General features: G+C 36.2%; 1 protein-coding gene and 1 long non-coding RNA gene across 4 annotated transcripts in view; one reads left to right on the top strand and one right to left on the bottom strand.

Moving 5' to 3' along the window:
* LOC136863922 (colorectal mutant cancer protein) overlaps positions 1-20,647 on the bottom strand; it is an 809,530-nt gene that overhangs the window by 22,862 nt on the left and 766,021 nt on the right. For all 3 annotated transcript variants that reach the window (XM_068226110.1, XM_068226109.1, XM_068226108.1), the window contains exons 12-13: positions 13,994-14,201; positions 6,814-7,002 (exon numbers count right to left, since the gene is read on the bottom strand). In XM_068226110.1, coding sequence (XP_068082211.1) covers positions 6,814-7,002; positions 13,994-14,201 — 397 coding nt within the window. The remainder of the gene's footprint in view (positions 1-6,813; positions 7,003-13,993; positions 14,202-20,647) is intronic.
* Positions 1-20,647, top strand: part of LOC136863924 (uncharacterized) — a 109,167-nt gene that overhangs the window by 72,170 nt on the left and 16,350 nt on the right. The gene's annotated exons all lie outside the window — the stretch shown is intronic.

Here is a 20,647-nt window from a genome sequence, read left to right as displayed (position 1 = left end):
TTTGTGCTATTTTTCATGTGTATTTATTTCCGTATTACTCAAAGCTGGTTACACGAATTTCTTGATTTCTCAAAGCAAACATTTCTTCCCTTGAAGCAAAAAATACTCTTTAACTTGAATTTTGTGCAACATTAAGTGTACAATATGGCATTTGTGGTTTGTGAGGAACAGTAAACAAGTAAAGAAAGGTTTACAGTCCTGGGAGCTAATATGACTGGAACCGAAGAGCTAAAATTTCTAATGATCAGAAAATCGGCGATGCCTCACTTTTTCTCGGGTGTGAGTTAATTACCGATCACGTAGGAAAGCAACCTCTGAAGTCGCGGATGACAAGTTCCATTTAAGAATCTCAGCTGCATGGTATTGATGAGAAGTTTCACCGTGAAGGGAGGAAAGGTTAACAGTAAGAAACAGAAGAGACTAACAGATTTTTTCCAAAGCTGTTAACTGAGGTAGGTTTCTTGTTTCACTACTGTATGTACTGTATCCTGTCTTTAAAAAAGTTACTATAACAAGGGTTATAATTAAAGTGTTGCTGTAAAAAAAGAGTTTATTTTTATATTCTTAAATAATGTTAATAATAATGTATTCAGTATAAGCTCATAGATACATATGATTAAATTATGTGCTATACATGTTAAAAACCGGTACTCTCTATATCTCCAAATTTCGATAACTCAAAATAAAATTTGGCTCCCGAGGTGATTTGAGATATTAAGGTTCCACTGTATGTACACAGATAACTATGAACATTTTCATAAACACAAAATTAAATTTAAAGAACACAACATGATCTTCTCGTGAATGCTACATAATCATAACAGGATGGAAAGCATTTCCTCGTTAATGAAGAAAGAGTGAAGGTCCCCCACCCAGTATGTAAGTCTTTGAATGATGAGTGAAGAGCACTGCTATGAACACCGAGTGAGGAGTAATCCACCCGGCATGTTCGTACCCAAAGAAGTCTGACTGCGCATGCATTCCACCTGCTCAGCGCACTCACTGTTCAGGTGGCCTGGAAGTAGCCTACTGGCGAGTGCACTGACCAATGAGAATGCTACATTCTTTAATAATTTAAAAATATACGGCAAGACATTTTTATGCTTTTAAAGACATTCTGCAATTCTAAAGCTTTCGTCACAATGCTTTACGATGTGAGCTGTTGTCTCAAAATCAATGTACAAGATTCAGCCTAGTGTTTTAAATATATAGATTACTGGTGAGTACCTGTAAGATAACACTGTAATCAGAAATATTTTCTAGAATCAATCAATCAATCAATCAATCAATCAATCAATCAATCAATCAATCAATCAATCAATCAATCAATCAATCAATCAATCAATCAATCCAATCAATCAATCAATCAATCAATCACACCTGCATTTAGGGCTGTCGCCCAAATGGCAGGATCCCTACCAGTTTGTTTAATTAGTCTTTTGTTAAATGATTCAAATAAGTTGGAAATTTATTGCACATTTTCCATGGTAAACTACGACCGACCGACCGAATGAGTGAGCAAGCAGCAGTCGCTTGGTAGGCGGAATGCCCATTGGGGCTATAGTCTGGTTTGGTTTAGGGGTGTTTGTAAGATTATAAGTATACATATTTCATTTTTGTGATGTTTAGCCAAATTGTTGATGGTTTATTCCTTCCCGGATCTTCCGTTTTCCCGTGCTGTACGTTTTCTTTCCGTGGTCTCTCCAAAAAAGGAGAATTGAGGTTCCACTGTATATATAAAATAACACATCCTGACTGACTGACTGACTGACTGAATGACTGACTGATTCATCATCGCCGAGCCAAAACTGCTGGACAAAAAGAAATGAAATTTTGAGGATACATTTTTTTGCTAGTGGCTTTACATCGCACCGACAAAAATAGGTCTTATGGCGATGGTGGGATAGGAATGGCCTAGGAGTTGGAAGGAAGCGGCCGTGGCCTTAATTAATGTACAGCCCCAGCATTTGCCTGGTGTGAAAATGGGAAACCACGTAAAACCATCTCTAGGGCTGCCGACAGTGGGGATTCGAACGCACTATCTCCCGGATGCAAGCTCACAGCCGCGCGTCCCTGACCGCACGGCCAACTCGCCCGGTGATACATTTATATTACAATGTAGGTGCTCACTAAGGGGGGATTTTTTAATATTCCGTCACTAAAGGGGTGAAAAGGGGGATGAATTTTTTAAATGGGTGTATCTATGCGTTGAAAACTTAACAGTTTAAAGACGTGGAAATTAGTATTTAGAATCTCCTTTAAAAATGAGGAAACATATTTTTTTGTTTTTGGAAAATCCCCTTATGGGGGAGGGTTGGGGGCGGGGGGGGGGGGTGAAAAAAGGAGAAAAGGCGGTTGAATACCTTTATGAGGATACTTAAATCTCAAAAACTGAAGATGTTAAAAGTCATGAAAATTGGTATGTGGAATCTCCTTTAAAAATAAAGAAACACCAATTTTTTGTTTTTGGAAAATCTGCTTAAGAGGGGATGAACAGGAGTGACAACAGGGGTGAATTTTTAAAATGAGTATATCTACAATATATCTCAAAAACGTAACATGTTACAGACGTAAAAATTGGTATTTGGAATCTCCTGTAAAAGTAAAGGAACACACATAATTTGTTTTCTGAAAATCCACTTAAGGGGACGTGTTAATGGGGCGAATTTTTAAAATGAGCATATCTACAGTATATCTCATAAACTTAACATATTACAGGCATGAGAACTGGTATTTTTAATCTCTTTCAAAAATAAAGTAACACGTATTTTTGTTTTCGGAAGAAACAATTAAGGGGGGGAGGGTAAACTGACTGTAAAGAGGGGCTTGAATTATTTTTATTTTGATACTGGTGTCTCCAAAACTGAAGATATTACACATGTGAAAATTGGTATTTGGAATCTCCTTTCAAAATATTGAAACACATATTTTTTTGTTTTCGGAAAATTCACTTAAGGGGAAGTGTTAAAGGGAGTGAATTTTTAAAATGAGCATACCTACGGAGTATGGTATATCTCAAAAACATAACATATTACAGACATGAAAATGGGCATTTTTAAGATATTTTAAAAATAAAGTAACATGTACTTTCTGTTCTGGAAAAAAAACAGTTAAGGGGTGGGGGTTGTAAAAAGGACTGAAAAAGGGGTTGAATTCTTTTTATGAGGATATTTTTATCTCAAAAACTGAAAATGTTACAGACATGGAAATTTGTATTTGAAATCTCCTTTAAAAATAAACACATATTATTTTGTTTTCAGAAAATCCAATCAAGGGGGTAGGGGGGAGAATGATAAGAAAAATTAGTTGAATTCTTTGTTTGAGGATACTTATATCTCGAAAACGAAGGACTTTACGGACGAGAAAATTGGTATTTCGAATCTCCTTTAAAAATAAAGACACGTATATTGTGGCAGGGGTGGAAGGGGGGAGGTGGAATCAATTTAAGGGGGTGTAAAAGGAGTAGAATTCTTTTCATGAGGATGCAAATAACAAGTGGACTTAAAACAATAGACCCCTAAGGGGGTTTTGACTGGGGGGGGGGGGGGTGAGGAATGATGACAAAAATATGCGTTTATAAGAAACCGTTTGAATTATGAAGTTAAAATTTCAAATGATATCCTAGGTGTTAAATAACAGAAGGTTTGAAACATATTTAACCGCTCAGAGAGTTAAATTGGGGTTAAGATCTGAAAACAAATATATTCATTCCTTCCTCCAAAACGGTTTAACGTATGAAGACAAAATTCCAAGTACCGGTATATATTTTTAATCCTAGGTGTGAAATAGGAAATATTTTTTAACATTCCACCCATAAAGTGTTAAATGAGGTTAGTTCCGTAAACAAAATTATTCATCCCTCCAAAACCGTATGTCGTAAAAAGTTGTAATTTTATGAGAAGGGTCTTCTTTTATGTCCTAGGTGTAAATATCGTATACTCAAAATATTTCTCCCCTAGGGGTGTTTAGATGGTGGCTGACTCTCAAAAACACAATATGTATTCTTCCGAAACCATTTCAGGAACAAACTTACTTTTTTAATGAAGGAGTAGAATTCTTTTCATGAGGATGCAAATAACAAGTGGACTTAAAACAATAGACCCCTAAGGGGGTTTTGACTGGGGGGGTGAGGAATGTTGATAAATATTTTAAAACATTCACCCCTTAAAAAGTATTCATTCCTCCATTACTGTTAGACATACAAAATCAAAATTTCACAGGTTGGTCGCTTTTACATCCTAGAAGTTAAATATGATAGGGCTTAAAACATTCAAATTCTTCCGTATGGGGTTCAAATGAGTGTTAGATTAGAAAATAAATAATTATTCCCCAAAACTGTTTGACGTACAAACTGAGGGCATATTTTATAGACTCAGCTGGCAGTGGACTCTCCAAAATGTAAAACTTTGAATACTGTAATAACTTTCAGTTTAAAACCGTAGCAAAGCACGGGTATCTTGATAGTTTAAAAATATAACAGTAAAAGGGTATAATGTATAAAGTAAATGGGTATTTACATAGTTGTTGTTGTTGTTGTTGTTGTTGTTGTTTAAGTCATCGGTCCACAGACTGGTTTGATGCAGCTCTCGATGCCACCCTATTCTGTGCTAACGTTCTCATTTCTATGCAACTGCTGCATCCTACATCTGCTCTAATCTGCTTGTTCTTACCCTGTACACTTCCCTCAAAAACCAACTGAACAAGTCCTGTGTGTCTTAAAATGTGTCCTATCATACTATCCCTTCTTCTCGTCAAATTCAGCCAAATCAATCCCCTCTCACTAATTTGTTTCAGTATCTCTAAATTCGTGATTTGAACTATCCATCTCACCTTCAGCATTCTTCTTTAACACCACATTTCTAAAGCTTCATTTCTCTTTCTTTCTGAGCTAGTTATCGTCCATGCTTCACTTCCATACAGTGCCATGCTCCAGATAAAAGTCTTCAAAAATATCTTTCTAATTACTATATCAATGTTCGAAGTGAGCAAATTTCTTTTCTTAAGAAAGGCCTTCCTTGTTTGTGCTAGTCTGCATTGCATGTCCTCCTTACTTCTGCCATTGCTAGTTATTTTACAACCCAATATTCATCTACTTCCTTTAAGACTTCATTTCCTAATCTAATATTAACTGCATCACCCGACTTCATTCGACTGCACTCCATTAGTTTTGTTTTGGACGTACTTACAGTATTTTCAACTTGTACTCCTTACCCAAGACTCCATCCATACCATTAAGCAATTTTCTATATCTTCCACAGTCTCAGAAAAAATAACAATATCATCGGCAAATCTCAGGGTTTTGATTTCCTCTCCTTGGATTGTGATTCCCTTTCCAAATTCCTCTTTGCTTTCCTTTACTGCCTGTTCCATATAAACACTGAAAAGGAGGGGGGACAAATTCCAGCCATGCCTCACTCCTTTCTGGATTTTTGCTTCATTTTCAAAGACCTCAATTTTTATCCCTACAGACTGATTTTTATATAGATTGTAGATAATTCTTCGTTCTCGGTATCTGATCCTGATCGTCTTCAGAATCAAAATTAGCTTGGTCGAATCAACAATATTGAATGCCTTTTCTAGATCTACGAATGCCATATACGTGGGCTTGTCCTTAATACGATCCTCTTAAGATCACACATAAAGTCAGGATTGCGTCACGTGTACCCTACATTTCTTTTTAAGCCAAATTGATCTTCTCCCAACTCAGTTTCAACTGGTCTTTCCATTCTTCTGTAAATAATACATGTTAAAATTTTGCAGGTGTGAGATACTAAAGTAATGGTGTGGTAGATTTCACACCTATCAGTACCGGCTTTCTTGGAAATAGGTATAACAACATTCTGTCAAAAATCGGATGGCACTTCTCCTGTCTCATAGATATTACACAATAAATGAAATAACCATGCCATGCTAGTTTCTCCTAAGGCAGTCAGTAATTCAGAGGGAATGTAATCGACTCCAGGTGCCTTGTTCCTATTTAGGTCTCTCGAAGCTCTATCATATTCTGACCTTAAAATTCGGTCTCCCATTTCATCAGCATCAACAGCCTCTTCTTGTTCCAGAACCAGATGATCTACGTCTTTACCGTGATACAACTGTTGGATATGTTCCTGACATTTTTCTGCCTTGTCTCCTTTCCTTAGAAGTGGTTCTCCATCTGAGCTCTTAATATTCATACAGCTACTTTTCCATTCTCCAAAGTTTTCTCTGACATTCCTGTATGCAGCATCTATCTCTCCAAGGACCATACAACCTTCAACATCGTTGCACTTCTCCTTCAGCCATTCTTCCTTAGCATTCTTGTATTTTCGTCGGTTATCGATCAGGTATAGTATCTCCTCAAGTTATCCATTGATTCTTAGTTGATCTTTCCTTTATTCCTAACATTTCTTCAGCAGCCTTACTGACCTCATTCTTCATGACTGTCATTCTTTCCCCTCTGTGTTTCCTTTAGTCCATTTGCAAAATGTTCCTTGAAACAATCCCTCAAAACAAAATACCTGTAAATAGAAAACTATGCACAAATTCATCTTACACACAAAATATTTTATATAAAATGGCAGGTGAATAAATCTCAATTAGTTTTGCAAATAATGAAACCTTGTTTTATATTAAATTCAACTAAATAATAAAGTTATCTGTATTTAATTGTGCAACCCAGATACTTCATTCTTGAGCAGCTGGCAACTTTACAGAAAGAATCTCCGTCCACCTCTCTCTCTCTCTCTCTCTCTCTCTCTCTGCGTGACCAACTGCCAAGTTACATGCTGTCTAGTAAGCTGAGATATCAAATCACATAAAGAGGTGGTGTACCTTATTCTGAACTTCAAGTAAACGTTCAGTTTCCTGCAACTGACTTTGCAAGTGCTGAATTGTGGCCATCTGTGCAGTCTGCTGTGCCTCCTGGGAGCTCAGTTTCAGTTCCACAGCTGCTCTCTCCTTTTCCAAGAGGTACACTCGTGCACGTAGTTCAGCCTTGTCCTCTCTCATTGCCATCAGCTCCTGTGTATCATATAGATTCATTACAACTGGCCCTCAGGGAAACAGGCCACTCATAACAAACAAGAAAATGTAAAAATAAGTAAATAAACCATAGGAGTATGGAATGGCAATGAAAATGAACATCATACAATTTAATGTTTCACAGTCTAGTATACAATGCGATATTGCAGAACAGAATTTAACGTTGAATATTATAACATTAGATTCAACAGATAAATAGAAAGTCATGATGGACTAAGAACAGGAATGACATCAGACTGATATTGGAGATCCTGCAAATGGCAAAAATTAGACACTCAACCATCACCTCACAGCAGTGTCAAATTTATAATATTTGGGGCCCCTCTGCCAAAATTAACCTTCCGATAGGCATGCGTATGCAGCAGATACGGTGAATATTTTTCATAACCTGTCCCCTGGAAACCTAAGGCAGTGGAAGTTTCCAAGCTCGCCTGTTCTCCCCTTGCCTCTGGAAAAGCCTACTTTCAAACTTTCAAGTCTTTAGTGAACACATTGTGGCTCTAGAACCTCTACCGTATGTGGCAGATACGCGCGACCATTGTAGTAAGTTTTTCAAACTGCTCATTTAGTTTTTGATGTAGCATAAAATATGTTCCTTATACATCAAAAGTTTTGTGGTATGTTTGACTTATCATGATTTTTTATAAGATAGCTTTGAGAATGGGTGGTATGGTTGGTTAATTATGATTTTTATAAAACAGCTTTGAAAACGAGTATCGTATGTATGAGATACGCATAACAATTGGTGTGACTTACTATAAAGAAATTACACACGGTTGTAACTGCAGTGTTTGGTATTTGTAACAATGATCATTTGTTGGTGCTCATTAGTACTGACTTATTTATTTAATATAATCACAGTGATAATTATTACAATTTTTAGACATTTGTAAGTGTTTGCTCTGTTACCTGCTTCTTGTAGAAATAATGATTTTTCCCCCTTGAAAATATTAATATGTAGCATTTTTAAAATATTAAATGCATTGCTGTTCATAAACATGTAGTCTGACATTGTAGACCTCCCATTTTTATCATCGGCAAAGAGATAAATCTTGGTGAGTATCTCTTACACATGCACGACTGTTCATAAACTTTTAGAGGACACGCCTATAGGAAGGTTAATAAAAGACAATTTTTCTCTGTGTTATCTAATTACTAGGCTAATCTTACTTAATTATTCAGTGTTTATATTCATGTTTTAATCTCAGCTCAGAAATCCTCTAAAATTAGAGAAAATTGACAAATACCTGGCAATGCAGATATTTTATAGTAAACTGATGAAACTGATCTCACAGTGTTTAAGTCCTTTGGAAATTGACCAGAAGGTCTGCAGTATCCATTTTAATAATAACATGTTTAAATATTATTTATTTTTTCAGTTATTTTAAGGAAATGGAGATGAATACCCTTTATATATCCATGGAGGTTACACATATATAAATGGCTTTTCTTTTTGGCATTCCACAATACATTTATGGTTTGGAAAAGTCCTCTCATGTCTGCAATACTAAAAAAAAACAGGTGTCCACATGTAAAGCAACCTCTCATTTGAGGTACTCTAATGAGGTATCCTTGCAGAGTCCCTGTGCTGTACCACTCTGCATTCCCTGGACGGCTCTAATTTCTTCTGAGTCGGAGCCATTTTTCAAATCAAATCAAAATCTCTTTATTTGCAAATGAGGTGTCTACCTTGTTTTAAATTAACAAGAGAAGAAAAAAAAATATTCTAGAATACAATAATATACAATTTATGCTAACAATTTTTTTCTATTAAACAAACAGATCATCCTTAATAAATTTATATTGTTTACAAAATTCTACTTATATCTCCTATACTTACAAACATAGTCAACTCATATACAGTATGTCGAATTTCTTCAAATAATACTATGCAACTGGTATAAGATTAAAATTTACATTGCATTTATTTACTTTTTTTTTTTTTTACCCATTTTGGAACCTAAGTAGCATAACGACCTGCTGCGTCTTAACCAGAGCCCCCTTTTGCCACCACTTTTCAGAGTTCCTGAAGGGCCTTCACAGCTACCGTAGTGGTCCCAGGGCCCTCGAAGTCCCAACTGTACTTCACCCCTACAGGCAGTCCCCTACTTTGGCTGTCCAAACTCCATGGACCAGGGGATGGAATTATTTTTTTTTTTTAAACACACATTTTTTTTAGCCTGCACTGGTTGAATGCCATCTAATATTTCATTTATTTTCCCTGTTGCTGTTTATTCTCTTCTTGAATACCTGCACAGATTTTGGAAAAGGATCAAACACTACCCCTGGTAAACTGTTCCACTCCTTCACGCTCTTCCCAATGAATGAAAATTTATCCCAGTCACTTCTGCTAAAATTCCTTCTAATTTTATACTTGTGGTCAGTTCTGCCGATATAATTATTTTCCAACTGAAGCCTCTCACGGATTTCTCCCCATGCTGCTTCTCCTGTATAGGCTCTATATAATCCTATAAGTCTAGTTTTCTCCCTTCTCTTACTTAAAGTTTCCCACCCAAGTTCCTCTAACATTTCTGATACACCACTGTTTCTCCTGAAATCCCCTGTTACAAATCCTGCTGCTTTCCTCTGCACACCATCTATTTCTTTTATTAGGTATTCTTGGTGAGGATCCCAAACACTGTTTGCATATTCCAATAATGGACGAACCATACTTAAGTAACTTTTTCCTTTTAAATCTTTGTTGCATCCTTTAAGTAGCCTCATTATGACATGTAACGATCTGTATGCTTTCCCAACAATGTCATCAACATGACCCTTCCAGTGCAAATTACTTTCAAATCTCACACCTAAGTGTTTGCACTTGCCATCTTTTGGAATAACTACCTCATCCAAAGTATATTCGAATTCAGTTTTAAAGCTCCTGTTTGTAAATGTTGTAACAGTTGATTTGCCTCCATTAACCTCCATATTATTTTCTTCAACCCACTGTTGGATACTTTCAAGGTCCCTTTGTAATTCTGAACAATCCTCAATGTTATTTATTTCCCTATAAACAATTATATCATCTGCATACAATCTTATTTTTGATGTTATATTGTTCCCTAAATCATTTGTGTATATTAAGAAAAGTAATGGACCGATTATACTACCCTGTGCGATTCCCTTCCAAACTTCCTCTTCCTGTGATATATTATTTCCTACTTTGACTTTCTGAACCCTTGAATTTAGAAATGTTTTTATCCAATGTATAACCCTTACGTCCAATCCTATTCCCTCCAATTTCTTTAATAATATTCCATGTTCCACTCTATCAAAGGCTTTGGAAAGATCTATGGCTATGCAATCTAACTGGCCTCCTGAATCCAACTGATCTGATATGTCCTGCTGAAATCCCAGTACTACTGGTAGTAGCCAGTATATTGACCCTGAGGCATCAGGGGAATATTACCAGTGTGAGGGGAATTTGACAAAGATACAAGATTTTTAAAGACAAAAGCATTGGTTTCTTTTGTTACATGATCCCAGACCTGTGCGGTTAGAAATTGTTTGACCACTTACAATTCTGTTGGATTATATTCTAACCTTCTCTTTACCATGGAATGAACTTCACAAACTGGCTTACATGTGACATCAGTAAGTTTATTACCATCAAGTTCCCGATTCCAGTCATTACTGACATTCCTACCTGTTGATGTTGTTGTACCTTGTGTAAATCTTGAATTATCCACTGGCGCAGGCTCTTAAGAAATAGAATCATTTTCACCTTCATGAATATCATCTGAAGATTAATTATTTTTACTTCACACACTTTCATAGTGAATCTCGACATCAATATTCTCAAGCCAATCATGAATACCGTAACACCATCTGCTCCACTCCAGGCCGCGGCTATATTTGTTTACAAATAACACGCGACTCCCAGGCCGCGGCTATATTTGTTTACAAATAACACGCAACTCCAGGCTGCAGCTATATTTGTTTACAAATAACACGCAACTCCAGGCTGCAGCTATATTTGTTTACAAATAACACGCAACTCCCAGGCCGCGGCTATATTTGTTTACAAATAACACACGACTCCAGGCTGCAGCTATATTTGTTTACAAATAACACGCAACTCCAGGCTGCGGCTATATTTGTTTACAAATAACATGCAACTCCAGGCCGCGGCTATATTTGTTTACAAATAACACGCGACTCCAGGCCGCGGCTATATTTGTTTACAAATAACACGCAACTCCAGGCCGCGGCTATATTTGTTTACAAATAACACGCGGTGAGGTGCATTTTATTTTTCTTACTCCAGGAGCGAGTTACTGTTTATGATATAAAAATGAAGTTCAGGTAGTTCCTGACATCTGTTGGTTACATTTGAAAACTTACAGAACAAATCTCGCTGGCTCGGTAACCATAAATATGTGTCAATAGGTAGTCATGGACGGATGTGTCCGTCGAAGTATGTCTGCACCTTTCACTCACTGGATGGAACATTCCGTCAAAGTAGTGTATGAGGTTAAAGTGGCCTTTGTCAGTTGAATCCTCTCATTTTATTAAATAAAGCAATAAATTATCACAAGTGTGAAGGGCCCTATTTTCACTATCATTATGGTTATAACTGAGATTGCTCTCACAGGATTCAATTAGATTTGACTACTTTGATGAACTTCTTCATTGTTAGTGTACTTCTCTCAGAGTCTGATCTGAAAGATATGAATCCACTATTATCTTCACTGGGTACATGAATATTGATTTCAGAATGCACTAAAAAATTCAATAATTTCTTGTTGGAACTTTCAATTTCTGAATCCTGCAATCAATTTTTATGTCTTTTAGCTGCTCCACTTATTTCAGCCACATTGTCTTATAGAGGTACGCTCTTGCTTGTAACAAATACTACATGAAATTTCATAGATGAAGAATGAAAAATACATACTAAACAACATAGAAACGTTTACTTCACAACCAGAATGGCCAACCTTGTTGTCTAGGAATAAAATCAAAATTATCTTGTGATACAATTTATACAATTTCCAGAATGACCAACCTACCGGTAACCACCTGGTAGCAAACAGAAAAAAATCAAAGCTAACGAAAACAATCGATATTAACCTCCTATAAAATTCCTAAATATTTTGCCCTCCCCCTCTGCAATGCTGGATTTTGCAGTCCATACAACTGGGACTCCTTCTTAGATCACAATAAATCAGTAACTGATTTTGGCAGACTACTAGGCAACTGTCATTTGAGTTATCATTTGGAAGAGATCAAAACTGTTGATTGGAAAGCACGCTGAGTTTCAAATATGAACTCTTTTATTGCACATTCATAATCCACTACCACCAATACATTTCCTTTATATGTTTATTTTATTTATTTTACAATGTATTTTTTCCTTTTTTTAATTTTAAGGACCACTGCCCTGGTCTAGTAGTTAGCATAGTTGCCAGTGATATCAACAGACATGTCAGATATAGAAAAGAAGATCATGCAGCCTGCAGCAGACATGGATGCAGAAAGAACAACAACAATGGTACATTCTCCAGCCATCACCTATACGTGGTTCAAAAAGTATGATAAATACTTAATCACAAACAAGCAGCACAATGGCAATGCAAATTGATGATATATTTGTCTGGTGTTGAGATCTTGCTTGATGTTAAAGTTGTAACTTATGAAACAGTCGCAACAACCCACCAACCAATTATCTGCAAGTTACGTGTCAAGCCACCAAAACTGAACATGTAGCATGAACACAACCAGTTAGTGTCAGATGGTGGCACGTCAAAGAGGAGGAGGCCGATATTATAGCAATATTTGGTATTGCACTGATTCAGGATGAAATGTGTGAACAGATCTGTAACTATGCCAATAGTTGCTCTGAAGATGGCCTGATAGCTGGAACTGATCAGCAAATAAATAATTCTTAGTGGATAGACAATTCACCTTGTTTCTCTGTATACTTCGATACCACAGTTTTCCACAATATCACCAACAATGAACTGAATCATAATGAAGTTGTCCACTGAGCACTTCATGTTGGTAGCACTGATTGTGGTTGGACTTCTAAATGCACAGTCCTGGTGATCCATTTTTCTTGATGTTATATTTCAGAAAGAAATGGTATACCCAATACATAAAATAATGTAGGGATATTTTGAGTAAACACAAAACTTCACTCTTTTACAAGTGTTGGCCACTTTCACTGCTATACTACAATTTATTTATTTATTTTTTTATTTTTTATTTTTTGCTATTTGCTTTACGTCGCACTGACACAGATAGCTCTTATGGCGATGATGGGATAGGAGAGGCCTAGGAAGTGGAAGGAAGTGGCCGTGGCCTTAATTAAGGTACAGCCCCGGCATTTGCCTGGTGTGAAAATGGGAAACCACGGAAAACCATCTTCAGGGCTGCTGACAGTGGGGCTCGAACCCACTGTCTCCCGATTACTGGATACTGGCTGCACTTAAGCGACTGCAATACTACAATTCACTTGGTACTGTGAAGCTGCACTGACTCATGTCCATCACCAAGCATGCCAAGAACTTGTGATACTTTACGTCTGATGAGTACAAAGATACACTTTATTTCATATATTTCGCCCTCAAACAATACAGGGACAGCATTGCAGACTGGTGACTTCTACCGACTATATACGATGACTTGGGATTTTGACTTCACATAACCCATTTTTTATAACTCAATTCATTGAGGAGAAAAAAATTGTACATAGCAGAAGAAAATATTCAGATTTTGCTTAAGTTCCCCTAAAATTAATATTCAATCATGGACAGGCAAAGTAACTGTTTAAATTTTACAGTAAACCTCCAGTCTATTTGATGATTTTTTAATATTTTTTTAAAAATTACTATTTCAACACATAGTTAGAAATATATCTTACTGTTTCCCTGTTATGAGAGGCCAAACAGATGTCAAATGCAACCTTAACAATTTTATTCATATATATTACTTATTTCCAACTGAACAAACAATATAAATCTATACTTACTTGCATGAGAACTGCGGTCTCAAGATCTAATTTTCGTGCTTCAGCTAGAGAGATTGGTTGTCTGTTAATCAAAGGTTCAACATGACAACTTTCCAGTTCCACAACAGTTGCTCGAACGGAATTACGCTCAGTTTTTAATTTTCCTATGTGATCTCGTAACCGCCTCTCTTCTCCTTGGCCCCATTCACAGTCTCCTGATGAGCTTGTACTGAAACAACAAGAGAGACCAATTGAACTTTGCTGGCAACAACCATGTTAATATTACCTCAAATTTTCACAGTATCATGTTTTTCATCCATCCCTTCAAGCCTCACTAGATTAAAGCTTTATAATGTCATGAAAATGTCAGTTAAATGCCAACACTGGATCATACGGTAAGTAGTCTACTAATGAAAAGGCTACAGAAGGCTAAGAATGAGATTTCACTAGAGACAGTAATTTAATTTCTTTGAAACTGGAGATATCTGTCATGCATAATTATGGCAGAGAAGGGACATTAATCTACATAACAATTCTCTACACTAAAATCGCCAATATTTGACGCCTTTCCTGATAAGTGCTCTCTACAATGGTGAAAAAGCGGCAAATTCCTTTGAGACTGTTTTGATACTTTTTTATTTGCCTTTTAGCAAATTTTTATTTGTCAACAGTACATGTTTCATTCCTACTTAGGAACATCCTCAGCTGTTATTAAAGCTTAGGTGAATTATTAAGATTTTAAACACGTTAATTTGCAGGTACATTGATTCTCTTAAAAACTACTAAAATACCAATTAAATTAAATGATATTAACAACAATGTAGGGGTTAGTGTGTTAATGATATGAGAACGGATGATTACATAGTTGGTCAGCTTAAAAACTATGTCTATTCATTTGAATAGTTGTTTAAAAAATTTTCATTTTGTTACATTAAAAATGTCTGTTTGTTTGCGGTTAAAAAGTTTTAAAAATGTTTGTCTTCGTGACACTGTTCAAATTGTTGAATGTTTCTTCTTCCGTTCCTTCCAGGTAAGTTGTTATATATTATGAGTTTGCTTAAAGTGCCTTTGATTGAGTCTAATGTGGAACTTTGAAGCTGACTGCTGATCAATTTAGTATACTAGTATACTAGACTAGACGTAAAGCAGCATCAAAAGTCCCTCCAGGGTCACAGTAGAATTGGAGTCTAACAATAGCCAGAAATTAAGACGAAGCTCCCTTCCCATAAATTGATCAGCAATCAGCTTCAAAGTTCCACATTAGACTCAATCAAAGGCACTTTAAGCAAACTCATAATATATAACAACTTACCTGGAAGGAACGGAAGAAGAAACATTCAACAATTTGAACAGCGTCACGAAGACAAACATTTTTAAAACTTTTTAACCGCAAACAAACAGACATTTTTAATGTAACAAAATGAAATTTTTTTAACAACTATTCAAATGAATAGTAATAGTTTTTAAGCTGACCAACTATGTAATCATCCGTTCTCATATCATTAACACACTAACCCCTACATTGTTTTTAATATCATTTAATTTAATCGGTATTTTAGTAGTTTTTAAGAGAATCAATGTACCTGCAAATTAACGTGTTTAAAATCTTAGCAGTTCACCTAAGCTTTAATAACAGCTGAGGATGTTCCTAAGTAGGAACGAAACATGTACTGTTGACAAATAAAAATTTGCTAAAAGGCAAATAAAAAAGTATCAAAACGATGGAAGAATTTTAATATTTTAAATCTCAGTGATTAGATTTTGATACGGAAAATGAAGCTGATTACTTGCAAATTCCTTTGGTTCATTCTCATGATGAGCCTGCACAAACACAGACACCACCTATCTGGGATTTCATTTTATGTTGATATGTTGTGACGTATGCTTAATAATGCAACTCATACAAGGATGCCAGTGAAAGAGGGTTGGACCTCAATTTTGCATGTCTAGTTATGTTAATAGTATCATTGCTACATAAGGAGTTAGGTATACCCTATAAGGAAGTTTTATCTAAACATATTTCAGCAACACAAGCCACACTACCTTTCAGTTTATATGGAGTAAATCTATAGTATGAATTGCAGTGCATTCAAAGCATAGAATGAGCAATGGAAAGGGACAAACAAGTACAAATCAAGTCATGTCTAGATAGGATTTTTTTTTTTTTTTTTTTTTTTTTGCTAGTGGCTTTATGTCGCACCAACACAGATAGGTCTCATGGCGACGATGGGATAGCAAAGGCCTAGGAGTTGGAAGGAAGTGACCATGGCCCTAATTAAGGTACAGCCCCAGCATTTGCCTGGTGTGAAAATGGGAAACCATGGAAAACCATCTTCAGGACTGCCGACAGTGGGATTCGAACCCACTATCTCCCGGATCTCCCGCATGGCCAACTCACCCGGTCGTGTTCTTTTAATGCTCCTATATCTATATATATAAAATAACTTGTCCTGACTGACTGACTGACTGACTGACTGACTGACTGACTGACTCATCATCACCGAGCCAAAACTATTGGACATAAAGAAATTAAATTTTGGAGATACATTCACATCAACATGAAGGTGCTCGCTAAGGGAGGATTTTTGGATATTCCGTCGCTAAGGGGATTGAAAGGGGGGTGAATTTTTCAAATGAGGATATCTATACCTCAAGAACTTAAAAGTTTACAGACGTAAAAATTGGTATTTGGAATCTCCATTAAAAATAAGGAAACAAGTATTTTTTTGTTTTTGGAAAATCCCATTAATGGGGATGAAAAATGGGAAAAAGGGGTTGAACACCTTTTATGACGAGTCTTATATCTCAAAAACTGAAGGTGTTACAGACATGAAAATTGGTATTTGGAATCTCCTTTGAAAATAAAGAAACACGTATTTTTGTGCTTTTGGATAATCCGATGAATAGGGGGTGAAAAGGAGTGACAAACGGAGTGAATAAAAAAAAAGAAGACTATATCTGCAAATTATCTCAGACACATAAGTTAACATATTACAGATTTGAAAACTGGTATTTGGAATCTCCTCTAAAAGTAAAGAAATATAGGTGATTTGTTTATGGAAACTCCACTTAAGAGGAACTATAAAGGGGGTGAATTTTTTAAAACTAGCATATATACAGTATATCTGAAAACGTAACAATTAGTTGAATTATTCATCTATATATATAAAGTAGCTTGTCCTGACTGACTGACTGACTGACTGATTCATCATCGCCGAGCCAAAACTACTGGACATAAAGAAATGAAATTTTGGACATATATTCATATTAAGATGTAGGTGCTCGCTAAGAGAGGGTTTTTGGATATTCCGTCGCTAAGGGGGTGAAAAGGGGGGTGAAATTTTAAAATGAGTGTGTCTATATCTCAAAACTTTAAAAGTTTACAGATGTGAAAATTGGTATTTAGAATCTTCTTTAAAAATAAGGAAACACGTATTTTTTTGTTTTGAGACAATCCCAATAGGAGGGGCACAAAAGGGTGAAAAAGGGGTTGAATGCCTTTAATCGGGATACCGGTACTTATATCACAGAAACTGAAGATATTACAGACATGAAAATTGGTACTTTTGATCTCTTTTAAAATATAAAGAAACACGTATTTTTTTGTTTGGGGGAAATCCAATTAATGGGAGGGTGAAAAGGGGGTGAATTTTTAAAATGGATGCATCTATATCTCAAAACTCTTAAATTTTACAGATGTAAAAATTGGTACTTAGAATCTTCATTAAAAACAAAGAAACACGTATTTTTTTGTTTTCGGAAAATCCCAATAGGAGGGGTGAAAAGGGGTGAAAACGTGGTTGAATGACTTTCATGAGGATACTTATATCTCAGAAACTGAAGATATTACAGACCTGAAAATTGGTGTTTAGGATCTCCTTTAAAAATAAAGAAACATATTTTTTGTTTTTGGAAAATCCAATTAATGGGGGGTGTGAAAAGGGGGTGAATTTTTAAAATGAGTCTATCTATATCTCAAAACTTTTAAAGTTTAAAGATGTAAAAATTGGCATTTAGAATCTCCTTTAAAAATAAAGAAACACGTATTTTTTTGTTTTCGGAAAATCCCAATTGGAAGGGTGGAAAAGGGTGAAAAAGCGGTTGAATGCCTTTAATGAGGCTACTTATATTTCAGAACCTGAAGATATTACAGACCTGAAAATTGGTATTTGGGATTTACTTTAAAAATAAAGAAACAGGTATTTTGAATGGGTGAATAATGGGATGAATGCCTTTAATGAGGATACATATATCTCAGAAACTGAAAATATTACGGAACTGAAAATTTGTATATGGGAGCTCCTTTAAAAATAAGGAAACAAGTATTTTTTTGTTTTTGGAAAATCCAATTAATGGGGGTTAAACAGGAGTGACAAACTGGGGTGAATTTTTTGAAAGACTATATCTACAGAATATCTGAGAAACGTAAAATGTTATAGACGTAAAAAGTGGGTATTTGGAATCTCCTGTAAATGTAAAGAAAGATACTTGATTTGTTTTCGGAAACTCCACGTAAGGGGAAATAAAAAGGGGTGAAATTTTAAAAAGCGAATTTCTACAGTATATCTCAAAAACTTAACATGTTACAGAAGTGAAAAATGGTATTTTTATCTCTATTAAAAATAAAGAAACGTGTATTTTCAGCTTTCGGAAATACCACTTGGGTGGAAGGGGGGGGGGGTAAAAGTGACTGAAAATGGTGTTGAATTCTTTTAATTAGGGTACTGATATCTCAAAAATGAAGATATTACAGACGTGAAATCTGCTTTGGAATCTGCTTTAAAAGTAAAGAAACACGTATTCTCGGAAAATACAATGAAGGGGGGGTGGTGAAAGAATTGAAAAATTAATTGAATTAATTGTATGAGAATACATACATCTAATAGAAACTTAAGTTGTTACGGACGTGAAAATTGGTATTTGAATCTCCTTAAACAAAGAAAAACGCGTTTGGGGGGCGGGAGTGAAAAGGAGTTGAATTCCTTTCATGAAGACACATAAATCAAAAACTGAAGAAGTTAGAGTCGTGATAATTACTATTTAGAAGATCCTTTACTATTAAGGAAACAAGTATATTTTGCCGGAAAATTCACTTACGGGGTGGGGGGGAGGGGAGTGTGAAAGGAAGTGAAAATAAAGTGAATTATTTTTATGGGGATACTTATATCTCAAAACTGAATGTAACAGATGTGAACATTGGTGTTTGGAATATCTTTTAAACATAAAGAAACACGTCTTCTATTTTTTTTGGGGGGGGGGTGTAAATAAATTTAACGGCGGTGGGGTGTAAAAGGAGGTGAGATCAATTGATTTTACTGTTCATAATGTACTTAAGGAGCCTCCGTTGCTCAGGCGGCAGCGCGCCGGCCTCTCGCAGCTGGGTTCCGTGGTTCAAATCCCGGTCACTCCATGTGACATTCGTGCTGGACAAAACGGAGGCGGGACAGGTTTTTCTCCGGATACTTCGATTTTCTCTCTCATCATTCATTCCAGCAACACTGTCCAATATTTCATTTCATTTGTCATTCAACGATCATTGCCCCAGAGGTGTGCTTCGGCAGCCGGCACAATTCCTATTGTCGCTGCTAGATGGGGCTTTATTCATTCCATTCCTGACCCTGTCGAATGACTGGAAACAGGCTATATAGTTTCGATGTACTTATTCTGATCATAAACCGATCATTTTTAATCTTTCCTGGGCTGGTTTTCAACAGCCATCTTTTCCTTCGGAGAACGTTCTTAGATTACAGTAGATCCTCCTGGCATGTAAATAAAAATTTAAACACATTTGAAATAAACGATAGGAATGAGATGGACCGTCAAATTGTTCACCTCTATAATAAGGTCAACAATGCACGGAAGTATGTCATTGGTATCGCCAGAAATCCCGCACACTTGCCTGCGCGCGACGATGGTGCTGGTCACATTGTAACAATGACACTGGCAGCAGATGTAATTTACCGCCAAGTAGCGATCTTGCAGCTTGCTGTGGGGTTCAGAACATCTTTTAATAATAATAATAATAATAATAATAATAATAATAATAATAATAATAATAATAATAATAATAATGTTCTGGACCGTTGTCAAATGTGCGGACCCCCCTGGAAAATGGTCTTGGACGGGTAATGACTAAGAATGCAGTCCGGCCGCGGGTTCAGTACCGCCAAGGCACCTAACACGACACCACGCCGGATCTCCTGAAGGATTTGATCCATATTAAAAACGCTTATAGGAAAAGATGGCAAAGATTTAGGGACCCAACTGACGGGGTGGAATATCTGGACCTAGCCCGGGAAGTACGAAATCGATTGCTGGAAAGAAAGATTGAAAAATGTGAGGAAACATACCGTAATCTATTAGAAAACGTGTCAGATCGCGAATTTTGGCGGATTCTCGCAGAAAACGAGTCAGATCGCGAATTTCGGCGGATTATATATCTAAAACAATTAGCATTCAATTATAAATTTCAGTATAATACCGTAGCGAAGCACGGGTATCTTGCTAGTATGAATATATATTCCAAAAATCTAGATGTTACAAACGTGAAAACTGGTATTTGGAATCTCCTTTAAAAATAAAGAAACACGCATTTGGGGGGTAACCAACTAGGGGAGAGGGGGATGAAAACGGAGATGAATTCCTTTTACGAGGAATCTTATATCTCAAAAAATG

This window comes from Anabrus simplex, chromosome 2 (genome assembly GCF_040414725.1).
Source record: "Anabrus simplex isolate iqAnaSimp1 chromosome 2, ASM4041472v1, whole genome shotgun sequence".
Taxonomy (NCBI): domain Eukaryota; kingdom Metazoa; phylum Arthropoda; class Insecta; order Orthoptera; family Tettigoniidae; genus Anabrus; species Anabrus simplex.
The sequence above is the reverse complement of the archived record's forward strand: the minus strand, read 5'-3'. Positions and strand labels throughout refer to the sequence as shown.